This window comes from Arvicola amphibius, chromosome 12 (assembly GCF_903992535.2).
Source record: "Arvicola amphibius chromosome 12, mArvAmp1.2, whole genome shotgun sequence".
Taxonomy (NCBI): domain Eukaryota; kingdom Metazoa; phylum Chordata; class Mammalia; order Rodentia; family Cricetidae; genus Arvicola; species Arvicola amphibius.
Genome location: NC_052058.2, coordinates 164,504,052 through 164,517,295, shown reverse-complemented (window position 1 = coordinate 164,517,295; position 13,244 = coordinate 164,504,052). Strand labels below are relative to the sequence as shown.

General features: G+C 54.1%; 1 protein-coding gene across 6 annotated transcripts in view; it reads left to right on the top strand.

Moving 5' to 3' along the window:
• The window catches only part of Myo7a (myosin VIIA), a 53,822-nt gene that overhangs the window by 16,591 nt on the left and 23,987 nt on the right, over nucleotides 1–13,244 (top strand). For all 6 annotated transcript variants that reach the window (XM_038313864.1, XM_038313863.1, XM_038313861.1 and 3 more), the window contains 8 exons: nucleotides 540–646; nucleotides 6,173–6,310; nucleotides 8,200–8,358; nucleotides 8,670–8,762; nucleotides 10,783–10,877; nucleotides 11,881–11,965; nucleotides 12,420–12,638; nucleotides 12,934–13,041. In XM_038313864.1, the coding sequence (XP_038169792.1) occupies nucleotides 540–646; nucleotides 6,173–6,310; nucleotides 8,200–8,358; nucleotides 8,670–8,762; nucleotides 10,783–10,877; nucleotides 11,881–11,965; nucleotides 12,420–12,638; nucleotides 12,934–13,041 (1,004 nt within the window). The remainder of the gene's footprint in view (nucleotides 1–539; nucleotides 647–6,172; nucleotides 6,311–8,199; nucleotides 8,359–8,669; nucleotides 8,763–10,782; nucleotides 10,878–11,880; nucleotides 11,966–12,419; nucleotides 12,639–12,933; nucleotides 13,042–13,244) is intronic.

Genomic DNA, 13,244 nt, shown 5'->3' with positions numbered 1-13,244 from the left:
TCCCTGGGTTGGCACCAGGGTCCTGGGTTCGAGTGTTAACTCTGCATGGCTTGTTGCTCTGGCTTCACTGAAATCAATTTCCTCCCTTGTCACATGGAGGAGATAGTAAGTGCCTGTTCCAGAACACAGGCAGGGATGACACTGTAAAATACACGGCCCTGTCTAATCGGGAGGTGGTGGTGTTTAGTTGTCCTGCAAGTGACTTATAGCATCAACATGTGGTCTCTTTCAGGGGATCATGGACTCTGGCATCTTAGTTTTAAAAGCTCATAGTGACTTAGGGATGACCCAGAAGGTAGCCTTGCTCTCTCCTAGAGACAGAGACCTACAGGCGGGGCTATGTGTTTGGGGGATTGATTGTACCTCATTTTCTCTGTGATCTCGGGGAAGCCCATGTCCCCTCCAGACCCAGTGCCCCCCACCATTGGGGAATGAATGTGGGTAAGCTTAGTGAATTCTATAGGGTCCTTCTGGCTCAGATGTCGTAGGTTTGGGGAGCCCTTGCTGGAGGAGCCATGATGACCTTTTGTCACTTCCAGGCTTCCTGGAGAAGAACCGGGACACCCTGCATGGGGACATCATTCAGTTGGTCCACTCTTCCCGGAACAAGTTCATAAAGCAGATTTTCCAGGCTGACGTTGCCATGGTAAGGCTGTTGGGTGTGCCTTTGGGCAGGAGGGGCCTTGGAAGCCAGGTTCGAATCCAGGCCCCACCCTGAGTCTTGTCCATCCATGGAGCCCCTTGAACTTCAGAGTAAAGACAGCAGACAGGGCTTAGCTGGGCATCCAGAAGGGAAGGTCTGCAAAATGCTTCTGTCTAGTCCTGCTTTACTGACCCGGGATATGACTGGGGTATGAGGCTCAGAGAAGGAAGGGCTGTGTGGGAGGTCACTTGGGACTCGGGTCTGGCTTTCCCCTGGAGGTCCCTGTGCTAGATGTAAGGGGAGACACAGGACAGGTGTGGCATGCTGGCCACCCAGACCGAGCTGATACAGAGGACGGTCCACTCTGCCCCCATGTGAAGTCCAGCAAAGGTCACTTGGAGTTTCTTGCTGGGCTGCTTTTCTTTCATTCCTTCCCAGGGTCCGAGGTTGGGGTGGGGTTGGCAGGGAGGGCAGAGCCACCTTTCTCAGGTGCCTGTGCAGAGTCTGAGCTGATTGGGAGGTGGCCAGAACCTTGACCTCTATCCCAGGCTCACCCCATCCTGGCTCAGTGGCTGTTTGGTTCTCTCACCCACACCCCTTCTGCCTCTCACCTGCCTGTGGTTCCCCTTATAGTTTCTCTGTGGTTATTCACCCGGCACGGTCGGCCAGGCAGCGGCTTCCGTGAAGGTAAAAGCCCCAGCCTGGGGCCCAGGATGACCGTGATGGGGCTGACTCCAAGGGAGAGAGGACTGGATTTTTTGTCTTTTGTGGGGTGTGGTTTTTGTGTGTGTGGAGTGTTTTTTTTTCTGGAGTGGCTTTGGTTTTGAGTTGTGTGTGCTGCAGTAATCTCGGTTTCTTAAGGGGGAAACTGAGGTCCACAAGAAGGTAGGAGAAGGTTCCCTAAGCCTTTTCTGCCCCACGTCTGTTACTATATATCCTGTGTCTGTGGGCCTTAGGGACTCTGGGACTCTGATGACATACTTAATTGTAGACACAGGTGGTCTTCTGTTCTGCAGATTCAGGACTGAAGTCAAGGAGGGGAGGGGGGCTTCCTTCACCTTAATGACACATCTTGAGGGGGTTCAGCTAGGATAGCTGCCTTGGTCTCTGCCCCCTCAGGACTTGGCTGCCATGCTGCTTCGAGGCCCTCAGCTACCACACTGTCCCTCCTCTTCTTTGCTTCTCTCTTCCCAGGTCCCTCTCTCCTCTCTGCCAGGGATGACCACTTATTTGGTCTGCTCCTGGGCCCTCCCAGAGCCTAGGATAGATCCAACACCTGAGGCAATAAGGGGAGGGTTGTACCAAGTCTGTCTTATAGGGATTATCTTCCTTCCTGTGGGTGACACCGGTCCCTGCACCCATCACACACACACACACACACACACACACACACACACACAGAGCATATTTTATCCTGGCTATGAATGCAAATAGACACTCCAGCAGTGATTGAATGTGACCTAGGACAAGTCCTGACATAGGACAAGTCCTTTCCCTGTGCTGTGAGAGGGGTTCCACTGCCAAAGTGACACAATTATGTCATCTAGAATCAGGTGGCCCTGGGCTGCCCTGAGGCATCAGTCAAGAGTCTGTGAATGTGTATGTGCGTGCGTGTGCGTGTGTGTGTATGTGCGTGCGTGTACGTGTGTGTGCACGTGTGTGTGTATGTGCATGCGTGTGTGTGCGCGTGTGTGTGTGTGTATTGCATGTGTATGTGCGTGCGTGTGTGTGTGTGTGTGTCTAAGCCAGAGGGCCACCCCAGATATTGTTCCTCAGAAGCCATACATTTTGCTTTTTGAGAATGGTTTCTCACTGGCCTGGAACTCACCAAGTAGGTTAGGCAGGCAGACCAGTGAGTCCCGGTTCCATTTTGCCTGTCTTGTCTTCCCCAGCACTGGAATTACAAGGGTGCTCTGCCTAATTTACCTTTTCGTGTGTGGGTTTGGGGGAGGGGGATTGAACTCATGTCTCCATGCTTGCAAGGCAGGAACTGTGCCAAGTGAGCTACGTCCCCGGCCAAGAGAGATCCTGCAAGCGCTCAAAGCTTGGCTGCTGCCTTGTGGGAACTGGCCCGGGAGAGCATCTTAGCTGTAGCTCTTCTGTCAGGGTGGACGCCCGTAGCGCCTGCTTCCAGGAACCTAATCCCGCAAGCTTGAGCAAGTCCCCAGCCCCTGAGTTCTCACCCTTTGATTCTTGTGTCTGCTACCCCAGGGCAATTCAGGGCTTCACAACCTGCCCTGACCTATTGACCTGGGGAGGAAGGCCACCTTCCCACATACGGGGTGTAACCAGATGAATGTCCCATCCCAGACATATCCGCAGGGCAGCTGCTCACTGCAGACACCAGACACCACGATGGCTTCATCTTCCCTCAGACCCATTTTGTCCCCATTTCATGTCAGCCTTTGGACTCTTGGCTTCAGTCTTTTACCACACCCCCAAGCTCTCACAGGTAACCCAAGATCCGGTAATCACCAGGAAGGAGGCTATCCCTGAATAAAACAGAACCAGATGAGAACCCCGTGGCCGAGGCTGGGAGAGCAGACTCCACACCCTCAATCACCCGTTCACCCACGTGCACACACTCCCTCGCTCCCCATTCACCCACGTGCACGCACACACTTGTTCAACCTACAAATGCTTCCCGAGTGTCCTCCGTAGGCCACACATTGCCCTAGGTCCCAGGGCATAGCGGTAAATGCAGAGACACAGAACTAAACCCTGTTCTCAGTCTTGGGCTCTAGTAGAGGGGGAGAAGTGAGAGGATCGGTAAATGATTAAAGTATGCTGTGGGGGGTATGGATAAGGACAGGGGTGGTGGCAGGCCCTGGGATCGCTCATGAGGCTCAGGACAGGCCGTACTGGGAAATGAAGGCACTGCCCTCCCCCAGGGGGACTTTGCAGGAAGAGGGGCGTACATGCGCAAAAGTCCCAAGTGTACCCCGGGCAGAACCAGGAGGCCAGTGTGCCAGAAAGAGTGCCAACAGATGGTGGGGACCAGAGGCTACTGGAGCAGATCCTGGAGCTATCATGAATCCTTGTAGGGCTGTTGGGTATCCTTGGAGTGAGGAGGGGCTACGTGGCTGGTTTTCCAGCCCTGCCCCCACTCCGCTGCTTTGTGAGTAGAGTGGTTAGTGCTGGGCATGGTGATAGGGAAGGAGGCTGAAGTGGGAAACGAGCCAGCTAGGCTGAGGCTGGACCCGGCTGATGGGAAATGTGAGTGACATCTGACCCTAAGAAGGGCCAGCACGTTTGTCCCATATGAGAGAAGGGGCAGGAGGGGGTTCCTAAGGGTTTGGTTGTACAGCTTTGAAAGGTGACAGTCTATGCACCGTGGAGGACAGGTGACCAAGGGGTTGACGTGTGTCCCGGTGCACACACAGCAGTGAGTGTGCCCAGGTCCTGGTGACATACTAATGAGCAAGGCAGACCCAGCCTGTGGTCATGGGGTCCCAACAAGGAGGACAAACAGAAGGAAACAGCTTCAGGATGACAGGATCATGAAGGGCATGTGTGCCCCATTTAGTATTATATGTGTTCTCAGCATGTATGTCCTGTGTGTATATGTGCTACAGAGTGAGCATGCCATGTGCATGTCATGCATGTGCATGCAGGGCGTGTGCTGTGAGGAAAGTGTGGCGTGTGTTCTTAGTGGATGCATGTCGTATATATGCACGAGTGCTGTAGTGTGCTTGCTGTGTGCAGGTGCTGTGGGGGATGGGTAGAGGCACGTGTGCTCAGAGTATGCATGCCACATGTTGCCACGTGTGCTTTATGGCATATGTTCAGCAAGTGTGCTGAGCGCTGTGGTCTTAGCATGTTTGTGTCATGTGTATGCATTTATGATGGATGGTTATGCATGCTGTGTGTAAATTAAATGCACTGTCCTGTAGGGTATGCATTTGTGAGTGATTTGTGTTGTATATACATGCTTGGTGTGAGCAAGTCACATTTGCTATATGGTGTGCATGCTGTATGCATGTTGTATGTGTGCATGTGGGTGTTTGTGCTATATACATCATGTGTGGTCTGCATGCTCAGATGTTGCCTATGTGTATAATGCTATATGATGTACACGTGTATATGGTACGTGTGTATGGTTTATGTGGATGTGTGTGCACTGTGGGATGTGTGTACTTGGTGTGTGTACTATCTGCATATAGTGTGCATTGTGTGTGCCCTGTCTTATGAGCCACGAGCTCTGTATGTATGTGCTGGTGCCGAATCAAGAACTCTGTTGGTCCAGAGCAGACATCACCCTACTCCTAAATCCCCTGAACAAAATTTTGAATGTTTCGCAATGAAACTTAAGATGAAAAATACTTGATGTTTTAGACCTCAAAACATTTGCTTTCCTGCAGGCTTCATTAGAAGCTATGGTATATCGCCTGGATTTAGTACTGGCTAAGTGCCTTTACCCCCAAATTCCTCATTCATGTGCTTCTGCACCCCAAATTTTAAAGTATTTATTTTATATGTATGTGTGTGCGTGCGTGAGTGTATGTTCTACATGTATGCAGAAGCCCTCGGAGTCAGCAGAGGATGTCAGGTCCCTGGAGCTGGTGTTGAAGGTTGCTGTGAGCTAGCACGTGGGTACTGGGACCCTGGGACCTTGGCAAGAGCAGTGAGTGCTTTTATCTACTGAGCCATCTCTCCACCTGCACCCCAGAGTTCTGATACTGAAGGATATGATTGACTTATAACTCTAAGACTATAAAATCTTACATAAAATCAAGTCTGCTAATGAGTTCTCACCCGCAGATGGCCAGAACAGCGTGTGGTAGTCCCATGCTCTCTCGTCTGAGTCTGGCCATGGTCCAGAAGCTTGGTTTCCTGCTCGCTTGACCGTGGGTCTTCCCTAGTCCCCCTTCTCCCTGTTATTTTGCAATGTTCAGTACAAACGCTGGGAGAACAACCTGCCTTTGCAGGAGGATTATCCAGGTCACTCCCACTGCCTCCAGCCTGCCTGCTAATCCCACCAGCAGAGCAGCAGAGGGCATGGGCAGTGCTGGCTCCTCCCAGGCTCCCAGCCGGAGGGCGGTGACCTGCACTTGAACTCCCTCCCCGATCCTGTCAGTGGGGTAGATGGCAATGTTGCTTCACTTAGGAAACAGTGGAGACTCAGCACCCTTTAGTGGTTGGCCTTGGCCAGATATAGAGTTTGAATTTAGGTTTGTCTGACTCCTGTATTTAAGATGACTCCAGCATCCTGAGGATATCAAGTCTGAATGCCTCATTTATACAGGGAGGGAAAAGGGCTCAGAGATGGGCGGCTGCTGGCTCAGAGTGTCCCAGCTGGTGGGAGGGGGGGCACAGAGGGACAGTATTGGGGGTCCTAGGGAGCTCCCTGGAGTGGGTGTCTGAGGTCCATGCTCCATCTCAGACCAGGAAATCCCCAGCTACCCACATACCCAGGCTCTGACCTTGGTAGCCTTGCCTGGTCCTTTTCTCCCTCCTGAACAGCTGCTGGAGGCTGGGAGGGGGAAGCCGTGGCCCCTCCCACCACTGTCTGTCTGTCCCCTGCCACAGGGTGCAGAGACCAGGAAGCGCTCGCCCACACTCAGCAGCCAGTTCAAGCGGTCGCTGGAGCTGCTTATGCGCACGCTGAGCGCCTGCCAGCCCTTTTTCGTGCGGTGCATCAAACCCAATGAGTTCAAGAAGCCCATGGTGAGCCTTGGGAGGGGGAGGTGGTGGGGGAGGTGGGGCAAGATGCTCGGGGGAGGTGGGCAGTGAAAGGTCTTGTCCTCTCTGGAGACCAGAGGACTTGTAAAAGGCAACCTCCCAGCTGAGTGACTATACATATGTCATACGCTGCTGCCCCGTGCCTCAGTTTCCTTGAGAGAGAAAACAGGAGCCATAGCAGCCACCTCTTCCCTGAGCTCATTGCCTGAAGTTTGCAGGGTGCTATTGAGTGCTTAGTAAATAGTAGTGTGGCTCATTGCTGTGGTCCCTCGTTTTAAAGGTTCAGTGTTAACCCCCTTCAGGAAGGCCCTCTGGACTCGCCTGTGCAGAGGTCCTTCTGTTTGAGTGACAGCATTTGTTAGCCCTTCCATAGGCCGGGAGTAGCCCCCTTCAGCAAGCTGCCTATGAGGAAGTAACCGTTGTCACATCAGGGCTCAGGGATTTTTGAGGGGCTTAGATCCCCGAGGGCTGCCTAACCACTAGCTCCTGGCCACTGCAGGCCCTGAGGGGTTGTTTATCCAGAGAGGGAGAGAGGGCCAGGGGAAGCTGGGTGTGGGGCTTAGGCAGGGAGGGAGGGAAGGCTGGGGAAAGTGGCCCAGAGGGAGAGGAAATGACCGCGGAAGCCGGCCTTCCGTACACCCTGTCCCCGCAGGAAATCATGTCCCAGAGTGGGTGAGTCCTGTCCTCTTAGGACTTCAGGTCCCCCTCTGGAGCAGGACATGCAGGGTGACAGGGCTGGGCTGGCTGCCTGGGACTTTTCCCAGCCCAGGCCTTTTGGGGTCTGTGGTCTCCACGTTTTTAGTGGCCTCCTTACCTGTCTCTCTGTCTGCTGCTTCCCTCTGCCTCCTGCCACTACGCCCATAATGACATCATGTGTGTAGTCCTACCTGCTCTAGCCTGATCCCAGAAAGCCCCTGGGTCCACTTTCCCCATTTTCTTTCCATCTGAACTTGGGATATAGTTCTGCCCATTGACTACTGTATGACAATTCAAAGAGCACGCTCTTCCTAAGGCACTACAGCCAGACCCTGGAGAGCTGTTTAAATAACCGTGGGTCTGTAATGGGGGCCACATGAAGGGTGGCCTGGGGCTGTGTGGAGTACCACCTCCTGGCAGCTTGCACTGTGCCCTGGCCCAGGCTCTACTGCCCCTTCCACGCTCCCCACAGCAGGCCTTGGACTTTCAAGATTCTGTCCCTTCCCACAAGCTCACCCGCCTCCAGTCTTGGAAGATCCTTCCCTCAGCATCTATGAAGCCTCTTGTGTCTCCCAAGGGACACTGTAGTGACATTTCATTTGTATTTTAATAAATAAAGCTTGCCTGAAGATCAGAGAGTAAAACAGCCCCACTGGTCATACTTACAGACCAGGGAGTGGTGACACACACCTTTAAATCCCAGTAGCCACACTAATTGCCATAGAAACCGGGTGATGCATGCCTTTAATCCCAGTGGTGCATGACTTTAATCCCAGAACTAGAGAGGAATATAAGGTGGGAGGAGACAGTTCTCAGTCGTAGATTCCTGGAGGCAGGATTGCTATTTTTGGATTGAGGTAGAGGTAAGAGCCAGGGGCTGGGTGCTTTGCTTTTCTGACTTTCAGGTTGAACCCCAATTTATACCTCTGAGTTTTTATGAATTGTGCATCAGGACCTTTTCTGTGATCTGAGCCTAAAGCACATGGTTGTCCAGTCCTAGGTCTTCATGCTGCCACTTGGGTTTGACCAACAGTCCTGGGCTCCTGCCTGGCTTTGCTCCCCACGATCCCAGAAGCCTTGGCCTCTGTATGTTTCTGTCTGCACTGGTCAACGGCAGGGTAGGCCTTGCTTCCCAGCAGTGGCCTCTGCTCTGATGCCTTTGGTTCTGCTCCCGGCAGCTCTTTGACCGGCACCTGTGTGTACGGCAGCTGCGATATTCAGGCATGATGGAGACGATCCGCATCCGGCGCGCTGGCTACCCCATCCGCTACAGCTTTGTGGAGTTTGTGGAGCGCTACCGTGTGCTGCTGCCTGGAGTGAAGCCCGCATACAAGCAGGTACAAGGCTGGGCACAGCCACAGGGAGAGGGCTCCAGTTTTACGTGCGACTGGAGCTTGGCATCTACTTGGTCACATCAGGTACTGCTGCGAAGAGGGGGCAGATAGAAGGGCATGTTTGAAGACCTCTGCTGTCATTGATGGTTGTCATCCAGTTGGCTTGAGGAGAAAACAGATGTTCATGGAAGGCAGGGTGGTTAGACTGGATCCGTCACACAGCCAGACAGGGACAGACTTGACCCCAGTCTTGAGAAGGACACTCTGGGGCCTTTCTGTTGGATATACTGTCCGTACCCTTGTCTTCCACCCAGGGTGACCTCCGAGGAACATGTCAGCGCATGGCTGAGGCGGTGTTGGGCACACATGATGACTGGCAGATTGGCAAAACCAAGATCTTTCTAAAGGTGAGCGCAGTCTGTCCTGACGGCCGTGGCTCTGCCATGTCTGGAGCCCTGCACACATGGGGTGTATCCTGATGGCTGTGTGAGCATTAGAAATAATTTATAGCTGGGTGGTGGTGGCGGCACACGCCTTTAATCCCAGCACTGGGGAGGCAGAGGCAGGAGAATCTCTGTGAGTTCGAGGCCAGCCTGGTCTACAAGAGCTAGTTCCAGGACAGGCTCCAAAGCTATAGAGAAACCCTGTCTCGAAAAACTAAAAAAAAAAAAAAAAAAAAGGAAAAAGTATTTATTCATAAAATGCTTAATCATTATTGATTATTAATAACATAATTAATAAATAATGATTCATTATTAATAATTATGATAATTAATGGAGCCAGGTGATGACCCAGGTTAGAGTCAGATGACCAGATGTGGGTTACTTTGTCAGACCCATAGCGGGGACTCAAGCCCTGGCCTGTGGCTCTCAGCCTGGGGACTGAGGTCAAGCCGCTCAGCATTTCTGTCCACTCTCGGGTCTGTGACAGGCTGGGCCTGGGGTGGCCTAGAGTGGACCAGGTCCCTTCTTGTGTTTTTTTGTCAGGCAGGGTTCAGGAGGGTAAGCTGTGCACTGTCTTTCCCCTGCTCTGTCTTAGCACCAGGGACAGCAGCTACAGTTTCTGGCTCCCATAGCCTCCTAGGCCATGGTGGGAGAGAGCAAGACCTGGGCCTGCGCAGCCATGGCCCTGGAGAGCAACTGCTTAGGGACAGCGTGGGCTTCCCTATTTCCATTTCCTCTGTTCTGGTGACAGCAGGGCTCTTCCTCTGTGGGGGCGGGGCTTGAATGCAGGACGGCTGGGAGAAGGAAGGGGAGGAAGGAAGCTGCCTTTAGTGGGGTCTTGTCGGGGTTGGGGGGATCTATCTAACTCCTCTTGCTGGGGGCTTTGAGTCAACCCCACACCTCCCATGTCTTTGTTTCTGCATTGGGAAATATGTTTGCGTCCCTTCTGTTCCTTGATTGCCGGCTGGAGAGTGAGTTCTGTGTGCTAGGCACTGTCCTCCTGGATGGGATAGGAGCTCTTGTGCCCAGTTCAGAGAGAAGCGAATGACTGAAGCCAGGCTGGGGGATGCAGGGAATGGTCAAGTGCCAGGCATGGGTTGGCAGAGAGAACCCACAGAATCATGATGGGTATCTAACATCAGAAAAATCAGAGGGACACCACTGTCCCCATGCTCACCCACCTGTGTTCTTTAGGAATCCTTCAAGAGCCTACATGTCCCAGCCCCAGCCGTCCGTCCACCCGTCCACCCATCTGTCCACCCAGTGAGAAGGCCATGGTGGCTGAGTCTCACCCCGTGTCTAGTGATTATTAGACAGATGTTTACCGTCCCCTTGTGAGACTCAAAGGCCAGGCTTTCAATCAAGGGCACAACTGCCTGGTCTTCTGTGGCTCTGCCACACCACCCAGTACTGTGTCTACCCACGGACCATTCCATTCATCTGTGTATTTGATGAACCAGTGAAGCTTCCAATTTCATCCAACAGGCAGGGGCACTGGGCATGGGAGAGAGCTGGGGAAGGGCTGGAGGTGTCGGTGGGGCCTGGCGTGGTCTTGATTGCCGGGAAGAGGTACGTGCTGTGGGGTTTGTTTGGAAGACCTGAGGAAGGTTGTCTGACTCGTATGAAGGAGAGGCTCAGAGGGGGAATGGTAGACACCAGGAGAGTCCTGGGAAAGGAGTGTGCTGCCAAGATCCTGGAGAGAAAAGGTAGCAGGGTCCAGGGGTGAAACGGTGACGGGGGAAGCCAGGATGTGACCTCAGTCTACTGAAATGAGGTGCCTCTGGCTCCTCTGGTCCCCTCCCCAGGCCTCTGGGGAACAGCCATAATCTCTGGTAGCAAAGGAGGTCACTGCACAGGCCCTAGCTGGGTTAGGAGCCTGAGGTACACAGAGACCTAAGCCGGAGTTACAGCAGGAGGAGACGGGTCCTACCTAGACTGAGCGGGCAGTCTTGGGGGACAGTACTCAGGAGCTCTGCCTTTCAGGACCACCATGACATGCTGCTGGAGGTTGAGAGGGACAAGGCCATCACAGACAGAGTCATCCTCCTTCAGAAGGTCATCCGGGGCTTCAAGGACAGGTCTGTGTCAACAGCTTCTGCTCCCTTACCATCCCCGCTGGGAGTGTGCTCGGCTCACCTCTGCTCCCACACGGACACAGGGACATGCACGCCCGTGGTGCACACACGGAAGCCATCACACACGTGCCCAGCACACGCACACGATCGCAAGGTCATCCAAGAATTGCAAAGCTCTACCATGTCACGTAAACCAGAGCACACACTAGCTGGTTCCTCCTGCATGTGTGGAGGTGAGAGGTATATTCACCGATATTTTAGAAGTTACAAGATGTCGCTAGCTCATATTCTACATTCAGAACATGCATATACCTGTGATGGTCCACACATGGACAAGACCAATTCTAGAGTGTGATGCAGGTGTCACAGAAACCCACAATCTGCCTCCCTTCCTCCCTCTCTACCAGCCTCTTCCCCTTCCCCTGCCTTTCCTCCAGTTCTCGCCACCATTCGCCTCGCTGAGCATTCTGGCCCTGGAGCGCTGGCGGGTGCCATCCGTGTCTGTCCACCCTTCCCTCCTGTGTTTCCCAGCAAATGCTTGCAGTTGCTTTGTGGCCTCTGTCCCCATCAGAGGTGACTGTGGTGTCTGAGCAGCCTACTGTCTGCTGGAGACTGGTACCAGGCTCTTCAGAGGCAGGCAGCGGTGGGGCTCTGGTTCCAGCCTCCTAGGTCTTGACTCCCTCACCTACACCTACAAAGTGAGGAGTTGGACAACTTCAAAGCTCTCTCTTTCACGGTATTTCAATATTGACTTGGCCACACATCCATTCTCTCAGCAGGCATCTTCCTAATTTCTGCTTTAAAGGCCAGGCAGGAAGGATAAGCGTTATGCCTCATCTCTTCCAGGAGGCAGCGCTGTGGTACAGAGGTTCCATACCTTGCCCAAGATCACAGGACCGGGGGGGGGGGGGGGTGTTACTGTGCTGTCCCGGCACAGCTGGGCCCTGGCTGACTCTGGCCACCAGCTGTCTGCTCTGGAGTCACCCATCACTGCCCCCCCTTTCAGGTCCAACTTCCTGAAACTGAAGGGTGCCGCCACAGTGATCCAGAGGCACTGGCGGGGTCACTACTGTAGAAGGAACTATGAGCTGGTAAGCCTTGCTTCCAGGATTCTACTGGCCTGACCATGGACCGGCTGTGTTGCCTTGGTTACGGGACTTAACCTGAATCCAGGGATGCCCCAGCCAGCCCTACCTTTTCTTCAGTCAAATCTCTGCTCTAGCTCTAGTGGCTCTCCCCGTGGGATTTTGGAATGTTTTGGTAGGTTAAAGCATAGTGAGACTGAGACCTTGGGAAGGTCCAGGAGAGGCCTGGTCACATGCAACTCTGGAATATCTGGCTGTAGCCTGCACTTGGTGTAGGGAGGTGGACAAAAAGAACATGGGTTAGTTAAGGCTGGAGTTCCTGGAAGGAGGCAGGCCTCACTGTGGGACCCAGGTAGCCTGGTGGGTCCAGTCTGATGGAGGCTTGTGCTTTGAATGTTGCTGCTGGCCTCGTCCGTCTGAGCTGGAGTTCAGGTCTGAGCATGGCTGGCTGTCCTTGCAGATGCGGCTTGGCTTCCTGCGGCTGCAGGCCCTGCACCACTCCCGGAAGCTGCACCAGCAGTACTGCTTGGCCAGACAGCGCATCATCAAGTTCCAGGCCCGCTGCCGTGCCTACCTGGTGCGCAAGGCCTTCCGGCACCGCCTCTGGGCCGTGCTCACCGTGCAGGCTTATGCCCGAGGCATGATCGCCCGCCGGCTACACAGGCGCCTTCGGGCCGAGGTGAGGGGTTTCCCTGAGACCCAAGAGCGGGCGGCTTGTTGGTGTGTGCCGCCCCACGCAGGTGTCTCCCCACCCCTGCTCTGGTGCTGGCGGAGGGTGCCAGAGACAGAAGGGAGACTTTCCACTCTGCCTGATATCAGGACGGACCAGAGACCTGGCTCTGGGATCCACAGAGCCCCCACGCATGTGCGACCTGGGGACCAACTCAGCCTAGGGGCGACTGGAGTGGGGTGAGGCCGGGCTGTGACAAGGGCTGCACATGTTTCTATGTCCACGCGGCTGCTCCTTTCCTCAGTACCGGCGGCGCCTGGAGGCAGAAAAGATGCGGCTGGCAGAGGAGGAGAAGCTCCGGAAGGAGATGAGCGCCAAGAAAGCCAAGGAGGAGGCGGAGCGCAAGCATCAGGTGAGCCGGACCAGGGAGCCATCCAAGTCTGACTCCAGCTTGTCCTTGCCGTCTTCCTCCCGCCTGGGAGATACTTCCTGGTTCCGTCAGCCCACAGCGGCTGAACTCTCACGTGGGGTGTGGGATGGAGCTGGAATCAGAGGGCTGTGCCCACAGCACCTTCCTGGTTAGGGGTGGCACCCAGAGCAAAAGCCTGCCAGGAG